Source organism: Colossoma macropomum, unplaced genomic scaffold, assembly GCF_904425465.1.
Source record: "Colossoma macropomum unplaced genomic scaffold, Colossoma_macropomum, whole genome shotgun sequence".
NCBI classification, from domain to species: Eukaryota; Metazoa; Chordata; class Actinopteri; order Characiformes; family Serrasalmidae; genus Colossoma; species Colossoma macropomum.
Genome location: NW_023495014.1, coordinates 343,136 through 370,426, shown reverse-complemented (window position 1 = coordinate 370,426; position 27,291 = coordinate 343,136). Strand labels below are relative to the sequence as shown.

At 37.7% G+C, this 27,291-nt stretch overlaps 1 protein-coding gene across 1 annotated transcript in view; it reads left to right on the top strand.

Annotated features, from left to right (window-relative positions):
• Positions 1–27,291, top strand: part of enpp1 (ectonucleotide pyrophosphatase/phosphodiesterase 1) — an 84,426-nt gene that overhangs the window by 36,863 nt on the left and 20,272 nt on the right. Inside the window, exons 9-16 of the mRNA XM_036561113.1 lie at positions 6,618–6,727; positions 6,860–6,925; positions 7,275–7,347; positions 11,004–11,112; positions 13,755–13,886; positions 15,220–15,251; positions 15,356–15,483; positions 18,435–18,504. Coding sequence (XP_036417006.1) covers positions 6,618–6,727; positions 6,860–6,925; positions 7,275–7,347; positions 11,004–11,112; positions 13,755–13,886; positions 15,220–15,251; positions 15,356–15,483; positions 18,435–18,504 — 720 coding nt within the window. The remainder of the gene's footprint in view (positions 1–6,617; positions 6,728–6,859; positions 6,926–7,274; positions 7,348–11,003; positions 11,113–13,754; positions 13,887–15,219; positions 15,252–15,355; positions 15,484–18,434; positions 18,505–27,291) is intronic.

Below are 27,291 nucleotides of genomic sequence, written 5' to 3'. Positions count from 1 at the left end.
AGACTTTGATTTTGGGTCAAGGTAGTAAGAGGAAAACATCTAAGTAACTTTAAAAGAGTGTTCATGTTATTGGCCCAATCATTGATCCCATTGGCCAATTCGATCCCCAGCGATACCACAGCCGACAGAATATAATCGTTGTCCCTCTCTCTGGGTAGGATGACCCTCCATTTTGCACCCCCATCACTCAGCTTGATGCAAAGTGTCTGTTAGCTGATTTAAAGAAATTGGTAGTTAGTGCTGTACTGCAAGTGCATGAGCTGTCCAATGACATAGCATCAATGGAAATTCGAAAAGATGTGGTGGTGCTTAACGTGTCTTGGAGGAAGGATCTGCTAGCCTTTACCATCTCAGCTTGGTAGCATTGTGTGATAGGAGGAGATCTAGGAGACCTTCTATCAGCATTATGTCATTACTGTCTTTCTACACTACAAACGTCCACATTTGGAGCGTTGGTTTTTTCAGTTACCTCATCTCAGAATGTATTTCTGCTTTTCATTGCCTTTAAAATAGACACACTACTTCCTTCAGAATAGCATCATGAAACAGCTGTCAGATTTGTAAGTACTCTCAAACTCTAAATTAAGGCCAAACACGAATTGTTGCTTTGTTATAGTCAGCGATGTCATGTTCTTCTTAGCGTTAGGTTAATTGATTGATTTATTGATTGATCGATTAAATAAGCCATTAGATATGGATCATTCTACCGAATTCGTTCAGTCAGAGTTGACAACACAATTAGGACTTTTAACTGACTTGAACTTTAAACTAAAATCCTCTTGCTTCGAGTGACCCTATACCTTAACTATGATTATTAAAATAAAACATTGAACATTCCATTTTTTCACTACCAAAACATAGTGTTATTATTGTTTAGCTAATTTTGAGCATAACTAGAAAAAATGCCAGTACATGACTAACAAACACAGCTTTGAACAGCTGTACACACATAAAAATCATACTATTTTTCATTAAAACATAAAAGCGTTTACTTAACTGCAGAAAATATGTGTTTCAGTAGTGATAATTCTTAATACTACACACTGATTTCCACACTTTGAGACATACAACAATATGATCTAACTAGAGATGCACCGATACCACTTTTTCCCTTCCGATTCCAATACCGATACCTGATCCTTTAGCTTCGGCCAATACTGATACTAACTCTACCGAACCTAACTCACCTATAACTCCTGATATTTATACAATCTATGTTCTGTATCATAAATAACACACTCAGCTTGGCTAGATGGCATTTACTCATTGGATTATATTTATTAGCATAGGCCCAGCTAGCGGGCTCCTGCGCTAAAGCCTAAATCTAAGCTAAGGCTCTCATTACACCTAGAGTCCGGTGGTTCCTTCCACTCTCTTAATAAGTTTAACTCAGACTTTAAGTAACCACACAGCAGCGAACGAGTGATTACTGAAAGAGGCGGCTCTGCCGTTCAGGTAAGCGGCTCCATTAGCATGTTCTTAACACTAAAAATTGCTGTTAAAGATCCTGGCATGAACATTTTTACCGCTGCTTGTCGTCCCACACCCCTGACGTGTTGTCTGTTCTGTCTGCTGGCGTACATTTACGCGTCAGAAGTTGCTTTGTGGTATCAGTCATAGGTATCGGTACCCCATCACCGTTACCGAGACTGTGTTTAAGTGCCAGTGCCAGATACTGTATCACTAGATCTAACAACACTAGATCTAACTGTTCACTATGTGGCCACTCTCACTTCCTGCTCTAAAATGGGGTGTGGCTAAATAAGGCTCTGCCTATGGACTAAAACTCTTTGTGTTTCGGTAGTGAGATGAAAGCATATAAGTATTATTACACCTCATAGCAGAACACATCCTGTAAATGATGATTTTATATATATTTAGCTACATTTAATAATTAACTGTGGGACAGCAGTTCTACTTCAGTAGAATCGTCCATAAATTGCTTGATGCTTTTATGCGGAACTTACTGTAATATTTTACATGGTAAAAAGGGACGAGCTGCCAAGTGGGAACTCTAATTATTGTTCTTTGATTGAGTTTATATACTATAATTAACTTTCCACAACTTGTGCAACGTCCTCGTCTTCAATGATGACACTATTTTATATCAGAAACTAGGGTGCAGCCGTCACCACCCCCACATGAAGATGTCTCAAAATAACCCACGTCTTTGCCTCCACAAATGACAGGCTTTGTGGGCTGCAGATTGCTGTTGTGTCGACAAGCTGTGGCTTCGTGATGAAGCCGAGGGCCCCTAAAGCCGAGGGCGTTCTTCGTGCCTCTTATAGTGATTCTGCAAGTGCCACTATAAGTTGTTGTCTGTTCTTCTGGATGAAATACTGCTTTAACTTGTGATGCATATTTCTTTCATAACTACATTTAGGGGAGACTGGGGCACCTTGTCACACTTTTCATAAACTTTTATGTACAGTGGGATCAGAAGTCCAGAGTGTTAGAAAATGCATGACAAATGAAAGAGAAGTCTCCGGCGTATATTTTGCGTTCATATCTCATTTTAATAGACTTATAGTTTCCCCATCGGTGGGTAAGTTGTCACACTATGTGGGGTAAAGACCCACAACAAGTGAAGCTTCAGTTGCCTGCCAAAAAAATGAACCCAAAGAAACAGAGACCAAAATTCAAGAAAACTAAAATTCTCAGAAACAGAGCTTCAAATTTTAAAGGAAGAAGTGCAGATAAATAATAGGAAACTGTTTGATGAAGATGCTTTATGTTTTAATTAAGAAACAAAGTTTCTTCGTCAGAACATGTTTTACCATAAAAAAGATGTGTAAAAAATTATAACATCTTTAAATGAAAATTTTAAATGTAGGAATTATATTTCAGGATACAAGATTGAATTTTTCAATTCAATAACACTAATAATAATACTTGCAGTCAAAATTTGTACATTAATTAAACTTTAATATATGGTATTTTTTGTTACAATTTAAAATTAAATTAACATGCTGAAATTCTATTTAATATAACAAGCTATTTTAGCTTTTATTTTATCTCAGTAATTCCATTTACACAAGTGAAAATTTAATTTCAGCTATTATATAAATACTTAATTCTTGATATAAGGATTTAGGTTTGCCTATGCTAAAATTAGATATTAAATTTCTTCAAATAAAAATTCAGTTTTTACTTCAAAGAAATACATTTTACTAGTAAATGTGTCATTTTCACATTTGTAAATAGTACATTTGTTTGTAAAGTCAACTGAAAATTGAAAAATATTAAAAGTTGCAACTACTTGCAATAAAACCAATGCAAACGTACATGAAACATGAAAAATTAGTCTTTACTAATGTAGTTTCCATCTTCCAAGCCCAGTTTCCACTCACATGAGGAGGAATTGCCACAGAATTTGAGGCAGGAAGAAGAGGCTGTTGTAAATATATTGCCAGTTAAATCTACCAATCTGAAATCTTCTTCCTCCTCTGTACTGTTACAACAGCAGTTAGAAGATTTAATATTCTGCTCTGTCCAAACAGATCAAAACGTATCTTTTAAGCATATCAGTTAATCAGCTGAGTGCATGTGTGACTTGTTGCATGTGTGACTGAACATGTTTGGGAACATTGTAGGAAATATCACTGAATCCTCATCAGCTTCATACTGGGGAAAATCAGCACCAGAGCATTATTTTTTTCAGGATTGTGTTGTGTTATGAATCAGTACTACCATATTTAGATGACATAATAGTGCAGCCATGCCAGTAATCCTTGTTTTTGAATGAGCAAACGTCCACGCTATTTGCTCTTTCCGTCATGGTAAGTCTGGTGCTGCGTTTTATGCATCTGGCTCATTGTTGCTGTGGACATATGGACAAAAGGTGTGAATCTCTTGTTAGGATAGAAAGTCCCACAACACATCTCATACATAGAATTCCCACATTACTGCATGTTTAATTGGTTTATTGAATACAGCTGTATCACAGTCTATGACTCTTTTCTATTTCTTTCACGATTACTTAATTAAGCTTGATTTATTACTCAATTTAAAAAGTAAAATTACCTTTACCCTGTCAGTAAATTTGCGGTCATTGGCTTACAATTTGCTAGCCAGATGTGATCTCATAATGAGAAAACACGTCTAGGGACTTTTGGTGCTAGATAGCAAAGAAAACCGCCACAAACAAGAATACGCCCCCTCTAAATGCACCCCAAACATCCAGAGTGCAACTGATTCAGAATGCAATTGATAATAAGCTAGCTGACCAAATGTTATCATTAGCTAATGGAACTGTTTTTCCCTTCATGAGATCTACATGCTTATTTCAAGCTTTTTGGGGGTGGGGTTTCAGTCATGCTAACGTACCTTACATGCATGGGCTAATGACAGGCTTGTTGTCTAGTGGACAATGTTGACGGGTGCACAGTTGCCCTCTATTCAGAGCTATGTCTTCAAGAAGCCTTGAGCTGGTTTCAAAAAGCATCACACTAATAAGTCTACATTCCTTCCCATATTTAGCCCCAATGGTTCTCACTGTTGTTCCCAGGCTTTCTTGTTAACATTTGGCCCTGCGAGTCGAGCAATTTGCATGATGAAAATGCACCAAGGCTGCCAACTTTTGCATTTTTATTAGAGTGAGAGTTTTTGGAAGTGCAGGTATTTTTAAATGTCAGTTTACACAGCCACTAAACTTCACATATATCAATTTATATAAAGCCAATCGTTTCAAGTAAAATATAACCTATACAAATACAATTTGATATTCTGTCACATTATATTTAATTCTGTCACAATATTTAAGTCTATAGAGGAGTAAAGACTGAAGCTGGTAAGTTCTGTTCTTGTTCAGCATTGATCTTTTGTTGCCAGCTTTCAACTGAACTGGTCAGCCTGCTCTAATGAGGCACAGCCCAATTACAGAGAAAAAAAATGTAGACCAGTTAAAAAGAGTTAACGGTGACAAGCAATACAGCGGCGGCACCCACTTTTGTCACTGCCCCACCCAAAATGCTGCTCAAATGCTCAAATTTACTTTCAGTATTAAACTTTTATGGATAAATAAACCAAAAACACAAATTAACCCCTTAAAGGCCCAGCAGGCCCAAAGTTTTATTACACGCTTCTATAAACTAGGAAAAGCTGTCCCTGTAGTTGCTGAGTAATAAGCCCTACTATGTAATAAGCCTGGGATTTTAAGGGGTTAAATGACCTCAGAAAATATATATCATATCCAAATTCCATTTTAACACAGACCAACTAAAATCTTTTTAACAGATAACGGTAGCTAAGTGTGAGAGGTTTCCTAAGTACCAACACATCCAGCTACAGTCTAAGAGTCTGTGAGCAGTCTAAGAGGCTCCAGAGTCTAAGAGCTTCTCATCACTCTGGTAGGAGAAGTATGAGTTCCTAAACATTCTGGAGATGAATGTAGGGATAGATTTAAGGATTTAAGCATGAAGGTAGCTGAGCACAGCATAGCCCATAATATGAAATAAAAACAAATGCAAATTTGTTATGCATGTCAGGTCTCAGAACGAATTTAGACGCTGGCAGATAAAAACCCAAGGTAGAGCTTTCTTGAGGCTAAGGGATTCACAAAAAAATCGTGGTCCAAACAGTCCAAGGTCAAAACCAGAAAACAGGATATCCAGAACAGGAGAATCATTAAGAGAGGTCTAAATACACAGTCCAGGGTCAAACACGGAAATGCAAAAATTACAACGACAGACCAAAAGGGAAAAAACAGGTCAGGAAAAGGCGAAAAGGTCATACATGAGTAATCAACAATACAAGGAACACTCGATATGCAACTGGACATGTTGGCAATACTTTGCAATTGACTAAACTAAAGGCCAGGCTTATGTACTGCCTAACTGATTGCATGTAATGACAAACAGGTGAGACATTAGAACTCAGAGGGTGTGGAGCATAGAAAGGAGAAGCCATTGCCTGACGCAGAGGAGGAAGGAGACATAGGTTCCCCCAGACTCATGGGAGTTGTGGTGCTCTTTACAGTCCATGGATAGTACAGAATCTGCTGGTTGCAAGGAACAGACAGAAGGAGCGTCCTCAGCAATAGGTGTGACAATCTGAGTGGCATAACTGCAAGATGTAAATGCTAAATCACCAGCAGATTTAAAAAGATATAAGTTTTTTTTATTATGAACTCTTTTTTATTATGAACTTTAATGTTTTATGCTTTGGTTGACTGGTGAACTAGTGTCTCCTAATGCAGTTTTTCTACTGCTGTGTTTGAATGACGCTTAGCAAACACCTCAGTCAGTGCAATGTGATATTTTCTATCTAAGACGCACTTAATATGACAAAAGATGTGCGAGGAAGTATGGACATTTAATATGCGAAAGAGATCGAGGAACTGCATGTGAGAGAGCCTGAATGTCTGTCTGTAAGAGCCCACTCGCAAATTTGTCACACCCTTCCAAAACGGCAGCCCTAGCCCTACTTTTGGGGGCAGTACTGTCAAATTCTTCACCTGGTTGCATTTGTTCGCCATCAGTTTTAAAGCTAACAACCACCCAGTGAAATTGAGTAAGGATAGCCTACTTTTACTCTTTAGCTTGTAAGTAAGATAGATTTGCGCTCATGTTACATGTGTTGTAATGAAGGTCACTCTTGTTATTGATCATGTCCTTTAGGTCTGGTTCACAGCCATGAAGAACAGATTGAAAGTTGGCACATTCTTCTGGCCAGGATCAGATGTACTTATTAAAGGGAAATATCCAGATTTACATGAACAGTATGATGGGTGAGTATATTTTAATTAGCAATTAAAACAACAAGAAAAATCTGTATCAAGGTAAATCTGTTCAGCTGAAGGCAAAATATGTAAATAGATTGCAAAGACAGACTTTTCTTGTCCTTTCTGCTGTCATTTTAGGAAAGTCCCATTTGAGAAGAGGGTGACCACGATTTTGAAATGGTTAAGTTTGCCTGAAGGAGAAAGGTAATCGTCATTTGTGTTTTGCATGTGCATTTGATACATAAGTACATGATTTACAATACACTAAAGGCCCTGTTTCTGGAAGCCCTCTGTACTTTTAATATACATATCTTTTCACTTTCCTGCCTGCCATGTATAGTTAGAGAGAAGTAGCCCAAATGCAGTTCTTGTGCAGTTTAACATGAAATATTTTGCAATGTGATAGTTTGAATGGTAGCATCTGTGTCTTATAGTGATAATGAAATAAAATATATTTTAATCTGTAATTATTAAGTAAATTGCACCTTACTATTTATAAAAAATTGCTATATAGTAACCAAACATATGGTGCTTATATTCTCAACTATTTTAGGCCAGACTTTTACACCCTATATATGGACGAACCTGACAGCTCCGGTCACCGTTATGGACCAAAAAGCAGCCAGGTACATTTGCATGTAAAACAATTGCTATTGCTTTCCAAACTGTGCTCAAAATACTTTAGAAATTGCTAAAATATATTATTATTGGGAGACAAGTGAAAAACAAGCATTCAGACATTTTTGTTTTTGTTATTTAATAAACTTCCAGTGCTTATGCCCACTTCACATAATGGGCCAGATTCACAAAACACACTGTCAGATTTACCATGACATTAAGAGCAAGTAGTGTGACGGAAACACATTTGCTCATTCATAAACAATGATGACCGGCATGCCTGAACCACTCTAACAGTAATTTTCCCCACTGAGCTTTCCAACTACTGTCGTATGAGAAAAGGACTTGCTTGAGACAGATTTCAAATCGAATTCTTAATATATAATATTTAAAGATTTACTAGTTGAAATTGAATTTTTACATGTGAGTTTAATTGACCAAGATCAAGAAAAAATTGGAAATAAAAGCTTTTTGCGTGGCATGTATTTTGTGTCATTTGTCTTTGTAAAACAACAAAGAACAAAAATGTACTCAGAAGCATAAACATAGTTTTATGTTTCTTTTTGCAACCTTGTGATTCAATTTTGGTCCACTGCTCTTACCAAACTCTCTTAAATTCCCCAAGGTAATGAAGTCTTCCATAGATTTTTAATGGGATTCTACTTAGGAGATTGGCTAGGCCACGCAAGCAACTTCACCTTTTAGAAAGCAGTCTTGAGTCATTTTGGCTGTATGTTTGGGGTCATTGTGTTGTAGAAATCTGCATCTGTTACCCTTACTTGGCCGATAAGGCAAAATTCTGTATGTGTGGATATATACACTGGAAGTATATTAAATAACAGAAATAAAAGTGTCAGAATAACTGTTTGCCCTAACTATGTATGAACACTTAAATGTGTCAAATATCACACAGTGGACTGAATGACTGGCCCCCAAAATGATTATTCAGATTACCTTACACTTAGTAATAAATGTAGTTGCTGGCTAGCCAGCTAGTTAACTACCTCCAACAAGCTAATAGCAGCACAACATTCTGTAGCCCAGAATGTTGATGATGCTAGTTCATGTCTAAATAGATCAGTAGCCAAATCAGTAGCCAAATTCCCACTAAACTGACCATTTGACTGGCTGCATAGTAAGTATGTACACCGACAAGCCACTTCACTAAGAACACCTACCTCGTATCTACACTCTTTGCCTATTTTACCACCTCTATTTACCACATAGGAGCACTTTGTAATTCTACAGTTAAAGACTGTAGTCCATCTGTTTCTCTGCATTATTTATTAGCCAGCTTTTCCTCTGTTCTTCAATGGTCAGGACCCCCACAGGACCACCACAAAGCAGGTATTATTTGGGTGGTGGATCATTCTCAGCACTTCAGTGACACTGACATGGTGGTGGTGTGTTAGTGTGTGTTGTGCTGGTATGAGTGGATCAGACATAGCAGTGCTGCTGGAGTTTTTAAACACTTGCTGTCCACTCTAGCAGACACAGCTATCTTGTTGGTCCAGCTTATAGATGCAGTGAGACAGTAGCTCATCTGTTGCTGCACAGTTTGTGTTAATCATCCTCTAATACTTCATCAGTGGTCAAAAGACGCTGCCCACAGGACGCTATTGGCTGGATATTTTTGATTGGTGGACTGTTCTCAGTCCAGCAGTGATACTGAGATGGTTAAAATCTCCTGCAAAGTATGCAGAGAAACAGATGGACTACAGTCTGTAATTGTAGAACTAAAAAGCACACTTACAGTGGTGCTTAAAGGTTTGTGAAACCTTCAGAATTTTCTACATTTCTGCATAAATTTGACCTAAAACTTAATTGGATTTTCCTAAAAGTAGATAAAGAGAACCAAATTAAACAGAGGAAACAAAAATATTAGACTTGATGATTTTTTTGTTGAGGAAAATGATCCAATATTTCATTTCTGTGTGTGGCAAAAGTTTGTGAACCTTTAGGATTGGCAGATAATTTGAAGGTGAAATTAGTCAGTTGATAATCAATAGGATGGCATTCAGGTATGAGTGACCATCCTGTTTTATTTAACGAACAGGGATCTATCACAGCCTGATCTTCACAACACATGTTTGTGGCAATGTATCATGGCACGAACAAAGGTGACTTCTGAAGACCTCAGAAGAAGAGTTATTGATGCTCATCAGGCTGGAAAAGGTTACAAAACTGTCTCTAAAGATTTTGGACTCCACCAATCTACAGTCATACAGATGGTGTACAAATGGAGGAAATTTAAGACCATCGTTACGCTCCCCAGGAGTGGTCAATCAACAAAGATCATATCAAGAGCAAGGCGTGTAATAGTCTACAAGGTCAGCCAGCGTAACTTCTATGCAACTAAAGGCCTGTCTCACAATGGCTAATGTTAATGTTCATGAGTCCACCATCAGGAGAACACAGAACAACAATGGTGAGCATGGCAGGGCTGCAAGGAGAAAGCAACTGCTCTCGAAAAAGAACACTGCTGCCGTCTGCAGTTTGGTAAAGATCACATGGACAAGCCAGAAGGCTACTGGAATAATGTTTAATGGACGAATGAGAGCAAAATAGATCCTTTTGGTTTAAATGAGAAGCTTTATGTTTGGAGAAAGGAAAACACTGCATTCCAGCATAAAAACATTATTCCATCTGTGAAACACGGTGGTGGTAGTATCATGGTTTGGGCCTGTTTTGCTGCATCCGGAACAGGATGGCTTGCCATCATTGATGGAACAAACTCTGAATTATACCAGCGAATTCTAAAGGAAAATGTCAGGACATCTGTCAGTGAGCTGAAACTCAAGAGAACATGGGTCATGCAGCAAGACAATACCCCTAAGCACACAAGTTGCTCTTGCAAAGAACAGTTAGAGAAGAATAAAGTTAATGTTTTGGAATGGCCAAGTCAAAGTCCTGACCTTAATCCTTTAGAAATGTTGTGTAAGGACCTGAAGTAGGCAGTTCATTGGAGGAAAACCACCAACAGAGTTGAAGCAGTTTTGTGTGGAGGGGCTAAAATTCCACCAAGCCGATGTGCAGGACTAAGTAACAGTTAACAGAAACGCTTAGTTGCAGTTATTGCTGCACAAGGGGGGGTCACACCAGATACTGAAAGCAAAGATTTCCGTACTTTTGCCATTCACAAATATGTAATATTGAATCATTTTCCTTAATAAATAAATGACCATGTCTAATATTTTTGTGTCGTTTATTTAATTTGGTTCTCTTTATCTACGTTTTAGGTCAAATTTATGCAGAAATATAGAGGCATACTTAATGAAGTGTTCAGTTGGTATACTAGCACAGACGTTGAATTATTGATAAATAATTAATAAATGCAGTCCGGATACAGTCTATACTGTCTGAAGCTGTAAGGTCAAAATCAATAAAAATAGAACCCCCTGTGCAAAGACTGGAGGCCATTTAGACATGTTTCAGGTCCCAGTATATAAACACCCTCAACATTAATAAAGTAGCATTGTCCTCATACATGGGGTTGTCTCAGAGCATTGAAGCAATGTGAGGATGAAAGGGTTGTAATCAAAAAGTAATTTAGCTTTTATTCAACATCTGTTACAGTATTGTCGGTGTTGAATGATAGCTCTGTGAAGTCTTGAACTTCATGTGTGGAAAAAAGTCTTTGTTACATATGTGTATTGTGTTGTAGGTGATTAAAGCTCTAATGCGAGTTGACATGATGATGAGTTTGGTAATGGATGGCCTGAAGCAGAAAAAACTCCACAACTGCGTAAACCTGATTCTTCTCTCTGATCATGGTAATGTTGTTTTGCTTAATATTTATATTTTTATGTATGTTATTACATACACAGACCCGCACTTTATTAAGTACACCATTTTGTATCTAGGGCTGAAAGATTAAACATTTTTATATCAAAATTGCAATTTGCTTTTAGATTAATTCAACTAATCAGAAGCAACCAAACATCCATGTGCTGTGACATCACAACCACAAATAGCTGGCAGGTTGGCGCTGTGTTAAGCCTTAAAGCCTCAAGCCAGGAAAAATATATGCTGGTCTTCTTAGCCCAAAAAAGGCCTGTACCTCAATTTATAGAAAACAATTGCAATTTAAATCATAATCGCAATATTGGTAAAAAAAAAACAATCACAATTAGATAATTATCTAAAATCGTTCATCCCTACTTGTATCTACATTAATTGTCCATTTAATGAGCTCCACTTACCATACAGGAGCACTTTGTATTTCTACAATTACACACTGTAGTCACATCTGCTGCTGCATATTTTGTTAGCCCCCGTTTACCCTATTCTTCAGTGGCCCGGACCCCCACAGGACCACCATAAACCAGGTATTATTTGGGTGGTGGATCAGTCTCAGCACTGCAGTGACACTGACGTGGTGGTGGTGTGTTAGTGTGTGTTGTGTAGTGTCCTGTGGGCAGCGTCCTTTGACCACTGATGAAGGACTAGAGGATGACACACAAACTGTGCAGCAACAGATTAGCTGATGTCTCTCACTTTACATCTACAAGGTGGATTAACAAGGTAATTGTGTGTAATATAGTGGACAGTGGACAGGAAACAATTTTTAAAAACTCTACTCTAGCCATACTGGAAAGATTGATGTATATTTCATAGTCAGAAGTCAGTGTGGCCGACAGTACCTTGTCATGTCATGTCAGACTTTATAGGCCTCATTCATGAGTGACCTGGCTCAGATGAAATGGCTGATAAGTGCATGATTTACACATATGTTTTCATAAATACATTTGGAAATACTGTTTATGTAAACTTTTCCAAACATAGCTGAAGCTTAAGCTGAGTGGGACGTTTTTTAGATGTCCTTCCCCTATTTCCATGTAAGGTGTTTTAGTGATGCCCCAAAGGCAATGCTTTCCACATGGGTAGGCTTTTGCTAAGGGTTGAGTGAGCAGCTTAGTGAGTGAAAGCGTGTCCCAACAAGTAATACCAGTAGCTGAGGACCACCCGTCTGATTGTTAAGCATTCTTTTTCAATGATGCTATACTTTATGCAGGATCCTTTAAAAAAGTTCTGTAAGGTCTTAAAATAGATTTGAAAAATCAAAACAGATCAGTTGAGAATGTCACATTACATACATATTAAAATGGGGCAATTTTACTGTAATACTAATAGGCAAAGTAAAAATCTCAAAAAAACGTATTGTATGTATTTCCTCAGAGAGCAATGATGTATTTAGATATATCGGCCCTTTGCCCACTACAAACAGTGCACTTTGGCCTCAAGATAAAAAGTTTGGGAATCCCTGGATTACACTCAGTATTCAGTATCAGCTAATACTCAGTATTAGGGACTCATATATTCTCAGATTGGACAGAAGGGCAGGGAAGTGGAGAGAAAAATTGGGACCTCCCTAATTAAATTATTAGATGGTTCCTAAAGAACAGGTCATTTTATGTAGCAAACTAATTCAAAACAGTCCGCCAACCAAAATTACCCAGCCCGTCGTGGTTGTGTGGTCAGAAACTGACAGCTGATGGGCAAATAAAATGGACATTAATGCGAAATGGTATTATTTTTGTTTTGTTCAGGTCTTTGAAAGGTATCAAAAGCATTCAATCTGATTTTTAAAATTGTGCAGCACAGAGAGCTGCTGCTAATGTACAGTCCAGAGAGTCTCCTCCCTCCACCACTGGGGACAAAATGGCTCAACTGTCTTGTTAGAGAAAGTAAACATCAGGATATATATTACGTATTGAGAAGCCATATTGCCCAGCCCTGCTTCCACGTGAATGCAAGATCAGTTCATGCTAGTGGGCACACATTTTTATTACAGTGATCTGCATCAAATACAAGGGAACGCTACATTACAGTATGCTTTTCTCCTCTCCTAGCAGCATCTGCCTCTTTTAAAAATTGCCTCTTGACAGACTGTGCTTGCAGCTTGAGCAGGTTGTAACAACTGATGACAGTAGATGAGCAGTAAAAAAAAAAAAAATAGCGAAGCAGGACCACAGTTCTTTCCCAGACAACATAGCAGGCCAAGATCTGGAGTGAATGTTCTTAAGAAATACAAATACAAACAGGGTTTGGCTTTTCTGCTCGGAATCAAACAGTTGAATTTCTTTTGAGCTTGATTTCAGATATCTAAGCTCTCCATGCTGGTAGAGAGAACATAAACAAGACCAGGGAAGCATTAGGGCCTAACCTGATCATGCCTCCAGATTACCCCCTCCTGGTGCCAACTCATGCAAAACCACATCCACGCCTGTAACACAGATGTGTTGGATTATCATGGTTAATTTGTTTGTAAAATGCATGCTTTAATACTCTAATAGTACTAACAGTATACATCATAAAATGAGCAAGGAACTGACATAAAAATAGCAGACAAATCACATTCGTATCTTGTCCCTATCTCTGTCTTTTCTGTTGTTGCTTTGGATCTGGAAACCAGGAATGGAGGAAGCCTCGAATAAAAGAGCTGCTTACGTCTCGTCTTATCAGGACAACACTGATGACTTCATAGTCATTCAGGGCCCAGCGGCACGAGTGCGACCCAAACAGCTTCCTGAAGACTTCTTCACTTGTAAGTCCCTTCTGTAATGACCTTCTGGACAGTGTGTGGAAGTGTTTTCAGACATGTTTTTGTTTTTCAAAATACTTTCAGTGCATATATCCTATTCAGATTTACACACATAGGGCCAGGTTCATAAAACAGATTTTGAAAGTAGGTTTAGCTTGAGTAATTTGACAGGTTGAGATTTGAATTACATGTTCAAATCAATTTTATTGTAAACAGTTTTAGGGTTTAATCTTATTTTTCAATTTACAATGGATTTTACAAAGGAATTCAGTTTACACATGAAATCACTGACATTTTTACTAGTGAAAATTCATTTCTTAGAAGTAAAAAATGAATTTTTACTACTTGAAATTGAATTTTTCTAGTGGAATTTTAATTTTATGTGCAAGTTGAATTGAATATTTAAATATTTAGTATGAATTTTGTTAACATGTGTAAATTGAATTCCCTGAGATCAAGAAAAGAAGTAACAACTAAAACAGTAATTAGGATTTCAACTCAGAATTTTAGTACTATCTGTACTAGTAGTTAACAGCTATGTTAGAGCGCTATGCAGGTTCATGTGAAGTTGAAAATACTTCGGCCATGTCTCAGGGTAGCTAATAGGAAAGCAGTAGGTGTGTCTATCGCTATTCGAAAGGTTAGTTTTATCAGAAAGTGACAACAATTTTCACACCTGACCGGGGAGCGCTTCTCATATTGCAAGTAGTTTGAAAGCAGTTTGCTGCTAACATGACCAGCGAGCCCAGCAGTACTGCGTTCCGTGTGAAAGCAGCTTGAGTCGTCACTACCGGGGCACATATTTTCTGCCATAAAGTAATTTTTTTTGTGTTTTAATCAAAATATTATAAATTTATGTGGGTACAACTGTTTAAAGCTATGTTTGTTAGTCATATACTGGCTCTATCTTATCTAAAATTGCCAGTACTGAAACATTTTGTACAATTTAAGTAGTGTTGTAATTGTTTTGTTAGTGACAAAATGGAATGTTCAGTCATTTGTTTTCAACTTTGATTTTTAGCCAATTCAGTAGAATAACCCAGTTAACTTTTACATATATGTATTTTCAATACTGTGTCTGAATACTTTGTTTCAATATCAGTTTTGTTTTTTAAACATCTTTGTTTATGCTATAAATACATACTTTATTGGTCATATTTATAAGCAAAAAGTGAAACATTGTGTGTGTAAATTTGAAGTGGATATATGAGCTGGAAGTATATCAAATAAGAAAAACAAAAGTGTCTGAATAGTAGCCCCTCACTTTATGTGTAGGGGTGAGTGTGTAGAATGTGTTATTCGCATTTTTTATTAATTGTCTTTTCATTTTTTGCAGTCAATTATGAAGGACTGGTGAAGAATCTGTCGGTATGGATCTCCTCACACAGAGTTAATAGTCTTGTATTGGTCATAGTTGTTTCCCCTTCCGTTTCAGTTCTTTTTATTTTTTAATGTCCCCCCTCCATTTCAAGTGCAGAGCTCCGGATCAGCCGATGAAGCCCTATCTAAAGGAGCATCTACCCAAACGACTGCACTTTGCCAACAACATCCGAATAGAGAGAGCGCATCTCTACATGAAGGCTCAGTGGCAAGCAGCCCTGTGAGTATTCTTACTGCCCAATGACCAGGGTCATTTCTGTGTGGAGTTTGCCTGTTCTCCCCGTGTCTGCATGGGTTTCCTCCAGGTACTCTGGTTTCCTCCCACAGTCCAAAAACATGCAGTCAGGCTGATTGGACATGCTGAATTGCCCCTAGGTGTGAGTGTGTGTGTGTGACTGTGTATGTCTGTCTGTCTGCCCTGCGATGGACTGGCAACCTGTCCAGGGTGTATCCTGCCTTCCGCCCAGTGACAGCTGGGATAGGCTCCAGCACCCCACCGCGACCCAGAAGGTTAAGTGGTTTAGATGATGGATGGATGGATGGATTTAATTGCCTTTTCTTGTTCATTGTTTGCAACTATTAAAATATGTGCCAAATTGGCTGATTAGCCACCTAATTTGCTAACTATGCTTACTTAGCTGACACTGGTTGTACTGGCCAATTGATAGTGCATGCACACTCACACAAATGTCTACAGTTAGACAGAATCATGTGTAGATTAAAGCTTGACGAGAGTGTAGCTATAAGCAAAAAAAATGCTGAAATTCTGACAGCATACCTACTAAAAAGGTCTAAGTATGTCAAGGCAAAAGTTAGAACTTTTTTTTTCATAAGCCTCATGATGTCTCAATAAATGCATTACTGCTTTTTTTCATTTACACTTATTTGCCTCAACCCAGCGCACACAATTTATTTTGTTTGTTGCAGCATAATTGCCCTCGTAAAACAGGCGCATGCAAATTTCACAGACATTTCACAGATATTTCATCTTTGGCCTATCTTTACAATTAAACTAATGTCATGTTCCATGAAGTAGACTTAATACGGACATTCATTAAGAAAACCTAACCTTACCCAAACTTACCAAACCTAACCTCACTGCTTGTCCTTAAAATCCGCCTACGAGCACAGCCATTCTCTCATGAGCCATGGAATGCTGTTTTTTATTGGCTTCCTACCAAAACATCTGCATGAATTAGGCCTTGTTGCAAGTAAATGATATGTAAATGAGGTTCTGGTAGGTTGGTGCTTGATTTCAGGCACTAATGCTGATTTATCATTGGCGATCAAATTTTCAGTTGTTCCCACACTGTATGAAAGTTTAATGAATCAGACGCAGAGTAGTTTGTGCGTCATTAAAGGCGGTCAAATCTGCACCCTTTTTACGCAACTTTAATGAACAAGGAACGACATAACTGTGACATAACAACTGTAGAAAATGATTACAGTTAGCTTAAAAATATGTGATATGCTCAAATAATTACGATCATGTAAAATGATTTTGATTACACAATTATGTAATAGTTGTGACAGGCCTAGATTCTGATGCAAATTGAATGCAGTCTGCCCTTGTGTTTCATTTGAAATTGGCAAAGAAGCCAAAAAAGTGCAGCTTATGGTCAGTGTGCATCGTAAACACAACCTCATGCATTTGTGGGAGGGCCACTTAAAACATGGGGTGGTAGCAAAAATGTTCAAGCAGCTCATGATGGCCTGTTTTCTATCTATTTTTCTCCAGAGTTAGGCACAAATTAGTGTTGTGGTCCCAAAAGATGTGTTTTTCAGATACTTCCTTTAAAATGGCAGCAGACAGTGGCTAGACCCAAGTACAAGCCTCAAAAACATGCTGAAAGAATGTTTACCATCAGAATAACACTGTTAACGCTCTGGGGCCCAAAACATGCTGTGATGCAGCCACATGTCATCGTTACTGAGCTTTCATTTTCTGTTTTGTCTCCAGCTTGTTGACAGCTACATTAAATCAATGCCTTTTAACTCCTGTGCACTAGAAGGAAGCAGTGAGTATGTAGGGTTTATGTGTTTAACTGGCATCTTAGTAAATTTCACGTTCATTTCAGGTGCGCTGTGGGCACATATTATGGTCGCATCCTGGCACATTTTGTGCTTGTATGTAAATCTGGCCATCAGTGCTTCACTTAGAAGATTTTAGAGCATTTGAAAAGCTTATTTTTGCTTCATTATTTTTGCTTTATTGCTGACCACATAAAGCCCACAACTGATCTCTACTCAACAAAGTGTTCTTAATAAAGCAAGCATTCTTTTGTGTATACATTTTTTAAATTATTTTTTTAATTCATGCTCTCAACATAATAATGCAGATGATGCATCCAAGAGGACAAATTTCCTTTACAATTGCTTGCTCAATATTAAAGATTAAAAGTTGTAAAATTATGAAAACATATTACTTCATGGTTTCCCAAAGCCATCTAAAGCTGAATTCCAGTGCGTCTCCAAGAAAAGCACTGTGTTTTCTGAATATGTAAAGCCTGTGGATGTGGTGTTGGAACTCCTGTCTAGAAGTCTGAAGTTGCTGCAGCAGGGGGCACTGTTAGCACACAAGTCGCTTTAGTGTTTGCCAGTTAGAGAAGACAGCCATAAACTTCAGCAGTATTCAATGATTGTTTGTTTACACATTTACAACATTCAGAACATGAGGTAAAAAAAAAAGATTATTAGTTACTCTGAATTATTTGTGTTATTTCTGTTAAAAATCTATTAAATCAGTAAATGCTAGAAAGTATGTAAGGTAGAATGCGGCTGCAGAGGGCAATGTTTAAGTGATTCACTGTTGATCTGCTGCTGCTCAAACTGTTAGAACCTGTCTATACGGACCAGCGCAGAAGAGCCAAGAAAACTTTGTTTTCGTCACTATTCCTCATTTTCATTACCATTGAATTTATGTGTTAAGTGCTGGATTTTGACTTTCAGTGTAACCTATGTATTGTTTTGCTTTTTTCAACCAAAATTTTCTGCTTTTTTTCTCTTTCGCCCAGAACCTGAAAGTACTACTTTGGCCAAAATAGAAAAAAGGCAGAAACCTTTGGCCAAAAAAAGCAAAAGATTAAATAGACCTGCCCATCTTTTCATGTTCATCCATTCATGATGTTCTTCATTCCAAAACTGAACAGTCTTTGTGTCTTTTTACTGCAGAAAACCGACAGAAATCAAGTACAAGTTGGGTGGATTTCATGGTTCGGATAATACCTTCAAAAACATGCAGGTTGGTACAGTATTCATATTATCAAATAAGAAGAGATAACAACTCATTGATCACAAAATATCTAAGCTGCTGTGATGATATACTGTGAAATGCCTTTGCTTGCACGCTGCCTGAATTCCTCTGTAGTTTATCTGACCGGTACTCATTGTATTAAGGACATGAATGGACACATTGCATTAAGCCTAGGCTGATAATTCACTGTAGAAGAACCACGTTGGCAAATACAGACATCTGCTACAATGAACTATAATTAAAAGTCTGTGCTTTGGAAGTCAAAGATGAGTCAATCCCTTACAGAAGTCCGTAGCCTATATCAGCCACATTTACATCATTACTTCCACCCTGATGTCTAGACAAGAGTCACTCTTGTTTGTGTAATTCTTTCATTTCCTCCTACTCTCTAACAATTTGGTTAAAAAACATAGTAGCCTACAAGTAAGTAGCCTACTTTCACAATATTTGCCCTTTATTAGCATTGACTCTGGCAAGTGGAAAGAAAAGTATCATTTATGGTATATACTGTTTAGAAATTTGCTCTGAAACATGCTCACCTGACCCAAATTTCTACTGTAATTTGTCCATTGGTTACAGTGAACTGGAAATGGGCTAACATAAGACAAGACTTAGCAATAAGTATGGTTAAATGAAATCGATTTTAATGTTGCTTGACTTTTTAATGGAAATCCGTGGCATGACCTGCAAGGCTCTGGGTGAGTTAGTGTGAAATAACCCTTACGCAAATTTTTTCTTGTGATTGTGCCCAAATAAATCACTTTTATTTTGAAGAAAACATGAATATCATGATGAGCGGGATGATCTTTCGTAAACTAGTGGAATGTTGTTCCAGCTGCCGACACCCTTACATAGACTGTTTAAATATTTGTGATACTTAATTTACACAGATCTGTACCAGACAACTATGATACTACTTCTCATGCTTTCACAACCACCTTGGTTAGACTGTAATCATTTTACTACCTTTAGAAAAGGGTCTTATTAGTGCCGTGTTCATCTAAACTAAAGCCATAGAGGTCATTTCGAGCATTTGAATTATACATGCTTATTTATACAAATTATACTTATAATACTAGTATATATAATAAATATATAGTACATATAGTACATACACACCCACACGCATACAGTTAAGGTCATAATTATTAGCCCTCTTTATTAAAATTGAACAAAACCCTTAGTTTTTCCAAGAAAATGACCAGTACCTAAAGTGTTCATAGTATAAATACTTCCAAAAGAACAAAGACAAAATGTCCACAAAGTTTGATGAAGCTATTTTACTGATGCACTGAGTTCAAACAAGAAAAAACAAAATGACAAGGCCAAAATTATTAGCTCTCTGACAATTAATAGTCAATCATGTAACCTTTCTGACTCACAACTGACAGCAACCTTTTACTGTAGTTCCTAACTAGGTTGGCACATGTCTTTAGAGTGATCCTAGCTCATTCCTCCATGGAAAATTGTTCCAGCTTATCCAAATTCCATGGTTTTCAAGCAAGGACCTTAACATTGAGCTCCTACCATAGATTCTTAAAAGGATTGAGATCTGGGCTCTGAGAGAGTCTCTTCAGGTCCTTGATTCTGATGTCCTTCGTAAAGCTTTGAACCAACTTGGATGTGTGCTTTGGGTCACTGTTTTGCTGAAAGACCCAACCTAAAGCCAGACTTGCTGTAGATTTCTTCACATATCCCTCAAAATGTCAACATGATCTTCTTTCTTCATGTTCCCATTACATGAACAAGGTTCCCTCTGCCTTAAGCAGCAAAACAGCCCCACAGCATTATGCACCCACCTCTGTGTTTATCTATGGGAATTATGTTTTTAGAGTTGAAGGCCTCACCCTTGCTTCGTCAAAGAAAAGCAACATCCATGTGCCTGAACAGCTCTGGTTTAGTCTCATCAGACCCAGACCACAGGACAGACTTCCAAAACTTATCCCTATTTCTCAAATGGGCAAACTTCAGTCTTGCTTGAATGTGCCGCTATGTGAGCAATGGAGTTTTCCTTGGACAATAACCTCAAAGCCCACCCTGATGAAAAGCCCTCACAACAGCCTTCTTTGAAACAAGTCCAGAAGAGGCCAATTCAGCAACAGACATCTTCACAGAGGTCTGGGGGTTCTTGTTGACATTTCTAATGACTTTCCTCTCCAAAGTTTTTGATATCTTGCCCAGGTTTTTAACAGAGTGTGTCTCCTTGTACTTTGCAATGATGCATTGTACAGCTGTTCTGGATACCGTGAAACGCTGGGAAAATTTACACTTTCACATTTCACATTTCACATTTTGGCGCTATTGATTTTGGACATAACTGTACATAAATATACAGTCGAGCACTTTATTAGGAACACTATACTAATACTGCATAGAGCCTCTCTTTCCTCTTAAAACAGCCTCAATACATCATGGCATGAATTCCACAAGATGTTGGAAACATTCCTTTGAGATGCTGGTCCATGTTGACTTGATAGCATCATGCAATTCCTACAGATGCACTTTCATGCGAATCTCCCGTTCTACCACATCACAAAAGTGTTCTGTTGGATTCAGATATAGTGTCTGGGAAAGCCCCTAAAGAGCATTTAACTCAATGTCATATTTATGAAACCAGTTTGAGATGACTTTTGCTTTGTGACTTGGTGCATTATGATGCTGGATGTAGCCATTAGAAGATGGGTAAATTGTGGCCATGAAGAGATGCACATGGTCAGCAACAATACTACTGTGACACTGAAGCGATGATTAGTATTAATGAGCCCAGAGTGTACCAAGAAAACATTCCCTACGCCATTACACCACCTCCACCAGCCTGGACTGTTGGCACAAGGCAGCGTTGGTCCACTGATTCTTGCTGTTGGTGACAAATTCTGACTCTACCATCTTTGTGCCTCAGCAGAAATTGAGACTTATCAGACCAGGCTACATTTTTCCAGTTTTCAGATGTGCAGTTTTGGTGAGCCTGTGCCCACTGCAGCCTCAGCTTTCTGTTCTTGGCTAAGTGGAACCCGACATGGTCTTTTGCTGTTGTAGCCCATCTGATATTTTCCACTCCTCCAATGTTTGGTCATAGAAGTTGGTTGCATTTTCTGCTTCACAATCCAAATAATCCCAAACACATTTGGTGATACTGAGGTCTGGACTCTGGTGTGGCTAGTCCATTATTCTGAGAACACCAACACCTTCTTTGTTTGGAAAATGGACAGAAACACCTGGGAATTATTTTGTTGCAAAAATAGACTAAGAAGCAACAGTTTATAAAAATAAAGTAATGAAATATAGAAAATAATAATGACCTGATATCCAAACAACTGCAGATTTATAGTTGCTGTTGGCTGGCTATTAGTTATATATTAGTTATATATATATATATATATATATATATATATATATATATATATATATATATAATTTTTCATGACACATGCAATTGTTAGTGTTCTAGAAGTACTGAAATCACAGAGGTGTACATATGTGTGGCTCTCTAGGCTTTATTAGGACACCAGCAGATTAAGGAAACCTGTTGTTTATTATTTTTGACTGGGTCGGATTTCTCTGGCTACATTTCCACCCAAAACACAAACAAACTTTTTTTTTAGCTTTCTTGTGGCTCTGTGCCATTTTCCACTCTCTCCAGTGAGACAGAGACAACCTCGCACATAAGCAGAGTGTCTTAACAACACTCAAGTGCAGGCTGTTACTCATGACCTGCTCTTTCACCCAGACCACCTCTCCATCTTCCAGCCCATGCTTAAACACACCCTGTGCTGCCTCAGGATTTACTGTATTATCATTCAAAATAAGACATAGAGTAAATACAACCAATACATTACTAAAATAAAGGTTGATAAGTAGTTCTTTTCTACAACCCCGTTTCCAAAAAGTTGGGACGTGGTGCAGAACGTAAATAAAAATAGAATGCAATGATCTGCAAATCATGTAAACCATATTTTTTAAGGAAAAATAAAACAAAGATAACAAATCTATTGTTGAAACTGAGAAATGTTATTGTTTTTTGAAAAATATGTGCCCATTTTGAATTTGCTGTAAACAATACATTCTAAAAAAGTTGGGATGGGGACACTTTTGTCACTGTGTTTCATCACCTCTTCTTTTAACAACACTGTAAGCGTTTGGGAACTGAGGAAACCGACTTCCGTAGTTTTGAAAGTGAAATGTTTTCCTGTTCTTGTTGATATAGGATTTCAGCTGCGCAACAGTTCAGGGTCTCCTTTGTCATATTTTTCATTTCATAATATGCCGAATGTTTTCAGTGGGTGACAGGTTTGGACTGCAGGCCGGTCAGTTTAGCACCCGGAGTCTTTGTAATACGTGCAGAATGTGGTTTGACATTGTCTTGCTGAAATAATCAAGGTGTTCGCTGAGAAAGACGTTGTCTGGATGGCAGCATATGTTGCCAAAATATGTATTTATCATTCAGCATTAATGATGCCTTCACAGATGTGCATGACACCCATGCCATGTGCACTATACCATCATGAATACTGGCCTTTGAACTGTACACTGATAACAAGCTGAGTGGTCTTTAGCCTAGAGGACACAGTGTCCATGATTTCCAAAAAAGAAAGACCACAGGACACTTTTCCACTTCCCCTCAGTCCATTTTAGATGAGCTCAGGCCCAGAGAAAGTGGCAGCATTCCTGGATCTTGTTTCTATATGGTTTCTTATTTGAGTTTTAGAGTTTTAACTTGCATTTGTGGATGCAGTGATGAACAAGTTTTCACAAACAGTGTTTTTCAGAAGTGTTTCTGACCCCATGCAGTAATTTCCACTACAGAATCATGTCTGTTTTTAATACGGTGCCATCTGAGGACCCAAAGATCACAGCCAGCAAATACTGTTTTTTGGCCTTGTCCCTTGCTTACAGAGATTTCTTCAGATTCTCTGAATCTTATAATGATATTATGTACCATAGATGATGAAAAGCAAAAGTTCTTTGCTATTTTATGTTGAGAAATGTTGCTTGTGCAGTCTTTCACAGAGTGGTGAACCCCTCCTCATCTTTACTTCTGAAAGACTCAGCCTCTCTGGGATGTTCTTTTTATACCCAATCATGTTACTGACCTGTTGCCAATCAACCACCAGGTGTTTTTTTTGGGTATTACAGAACTTTACCAGCCTTTTGTTGCCCCCGTCCCAACTTTTTTGGAACGTGTTGTTGGCATCACATTCAAAACGGGCATATATTTTTCAAAACACAATAAAATTTCTCAGTTTCAACATTTGATATGTTGCCTTTGTACTATTTTCAATGAAATATAGGGTTTAAATGATTTGCAGATCATTCCATTTTGTTTTTATTTACATTTGCAGGCATGGCGTCCCAACTTTTTTGAAAATGGAGTTGTAGATCAAAACCTTTAATTGGTGAAGGACCATTACATTACGTGGAGATTCTTTAAACTTCACTTCGGCACAAAATGCTTCTTTAAAGAACCATGCAATAAAATGTTCTTTATGGAAAAGTGATTCTTCTATGGCATCATTCCCTTTTGGCAACTCCAGGTTTGAGTATGATGGGAACAAAAACAAATATCATGTCTTACATTTTTATTTTGTTCTACTGAGCTCCACTTATTTGTGTGGGTTTACGTACCAAAAACAATCATAATTCATTTTTACGTGACCATTTTCCGACTTCTCTTTATCTTTTACTACAAACTGTTGTTGTTACTGTGCCTTCAAGACAGTATATGTACCTTCATATGCAAAGTTTTGAACAACCCCAGTCAAATTATTGTATTGCTTGTTGTATATGTACTGTTGATTTTCAAAGAGAAAATAAGAAAAATAGCACATCTTTTACAGGGAACAAACTTAAACAAGACATTTCTGCAAGTTCTAGTGCACAGTTTCTATTTGCTGAGTTGGAAAACAATATAATATCAAATATGAAATGTGCCATAACTTTTCACAGGCCACATTTATGTATTTTATTATTTATTTTTTTATTGCAATATGTTTCATTCAGCAAATGAACAGTAATTTTGCATTACAATGTGGAGTATTTGTACTTATTTTCACAAAACATGTAATTTTACCAGGGCACCCAAACTTTTCCATATGACTGTCTATGTACATGAGCTCTTTTCTGATTGGCTGCCTCGTTCAAAAAGCATTCCAGGCTGAAACTCTTTATAACTTCAACATAAACGGGCATGGCTAAACTTCTGTAGGCGGATATATGTAAATATAATGTTTTTGTGACATTACAGAAACAAATAGCATAAAAAATAAGCATTAGAATACAGAATTGCAGCATAGACTCCATGTATGAACTGCAGGGATTGCGGAGTAAGCGGTATACTTTGAAACTTTAACAGTGTTGACACACTACATCAAACTCTTTTAAACAAAAAAGCAAGGAAAATTAGATTTTATGTGATGAGCCCTTTAAAAAGCAGAGGCATATGGAAGAAACTGGAAATCACTGGTTGAGCTTCGTCACAGATTGTTTGTGTCTGTGGTAATGGACTGGTCTGGTCCGGTCAGTGTGTATTTGCCTCTGTGGTTGTCCAGGAATGTCTGCAGTTAAATACTCCCTTAAGGAAAGCTTTGGGTGAAAGACATAACAGGCTGTCTTTTACTAAAATTGCATGGACTAGTGAACGCAAATGAAGTAAAAGGGGAAGTTGTACGATGGTACTTTCTTTGCAGAGTTTTTTTTAAAGAGCACTCCAAATTTAGCTTATGACACAAAGGCTGTGACCAAAATGGATCCCTACTCATGCAATAGTTTGTGCTATATATGGAGCATTCTACTGAACTATTAGTAGTGCAAACTGCACTCCCACAGTTAAATATTCAGACCATTTTAGATAGTTACAATGATGGTAGGTGTCTGATTTAGATTTATCATGAATTTAATTTCTAATGAGTTTTGTGATTTTTTCTATTGTCTAAAGTTTTTGTGATGTTTTTACTATGAACTGGCAGAGAAAGAATGCTGTTGGTCTTTTTTGTTGAGAGATAGTCGAAATGACCGCAATTGTACAGGCATGCCACACAATGAGGCACACAAGAAATTTCTCCACGGTGTCTGCAAATATGACCATGTCAACTCTTAGTGGGAGCTTGTGGGAGTTTCAGAAGCACGGTCTAGCTCTTAGCTAGCTACCCATCATAAGATGGCAGCCTCAGACATTAGCTGCAAAATGTATGGCTGAAACACCTGAACTCAGTAATCAGCAGGGGTATCCATATACTTTTGGCCATATAGTGTAGCTTCATTATGGTTATCTAGGCTTCCAGTAAGAGGTGAGGCGTGACTTGATTGAGAGTCTATTGGTTTTCTTTGTTGTCCAAAAAGTCAAAAGTCTTTGCCAATGCCAAAGTTTAAAAAGCATCTATATTTTTTTCTGTTTCGCTTGTTTATTGTCCAGCTTTCACTAAACCCAGGGAAGACCATAGCCTGGACAGTTCTAATTTTTGTCTTTAGAGACAAATCATTGCCTTCAAGCTTCTACATCCTTGTTCTACTAAGTGCCAATCTGTGTCATATTTCTTAAGTACTGGGTCCTCTGTTGGTAATAACTGATGTTTCTTGGCTGTCGACAGTTTCTACATTTCATTTGGAAATCATTCATCAAAAGGTTTTGCCATTTCTTGTGGAATCCCTCAAGCTTCAGTCTTAGGGCCTTTGCTTTTCTCTTTGTACATGCTACCTCTAGGTGATGTCTCTAGAGAGCATAGTATAAATTTTCGTAGCTATGCTGATGACACCCAGTTATACTTCAGAGTTCCTTCTGAAGATCAAGACTCTGTAGACAGACTAACTAGCTATGTGTCAGATATTTCTCAGTGGATGTAGCAAAATTTTCTATAATTATATAATGAAAAAACTGAAATATTGATCGTTGGTACAGAAACTCAGAGAAAAATGATTTATGAGAAAATTGGTTCTTTAGCTTTATACACCAAACCTGAAATATGAAACCTGGGTGTGATCTTAGACTCTGAGCTCTGTTTTATCCTGCATGTAAACTCAGTCACTAAAGTAGCTTTCTATCATTTGAGAAATGTTGCTAAAGTTTGGCCTTTTCTATCTCAGAGCGACATACAGAAACTTGTTCATGCATTTGTTACAAGCAGACTTGATCACTGGCTGTGTTTACATGCAAAGATTTTTGCCAATCTGATTGAGTACATTCCAATTACAGATTAAGACTAAAGTGTTTATATGTACTCTATTCAACAATCTGATGGAAAGCCTTCATTTACATGCGCACTACAAATAATCCGATCCAAAATGACGTGAGTAAACGTTACCATGACAGCAAACCTCACGTGAGGTCCACTCAGAGTGAGATGAGTTTTCAGTTGGTGCACGTTTTTAATTGCTTTAAAAGGCAGACGTCGTTTTCTGAGATACATAAGATGGACACCCGTCCCACCGACATCTTTTAAAGTTCAAAGCATAAACTTTGTCTCCTCTGCAGACCAGTTTCTGCTCCCACCATGTTGAACGTATGCTATAAGGCGAACGCATATGCACAGAACGTATTTACACGTTCCGATTGGAAATGTAATCGGATACAGGCGTTTACATGGCTGTTATTCTTCTATTTAATGGATTATTTACAGGATTACCCACCTCGTTCAACCTCATAGAAATTGTATTCCGAATGGCCTCAATCGGACTAGACTATTCTGATTGAAGTGTATACATGGACGTATTCTATTCTGATTGAGCTATTAGTCGGATTATTAATGGATTATTAGGCTGCATGTAAACGTGGCTACTGTAATA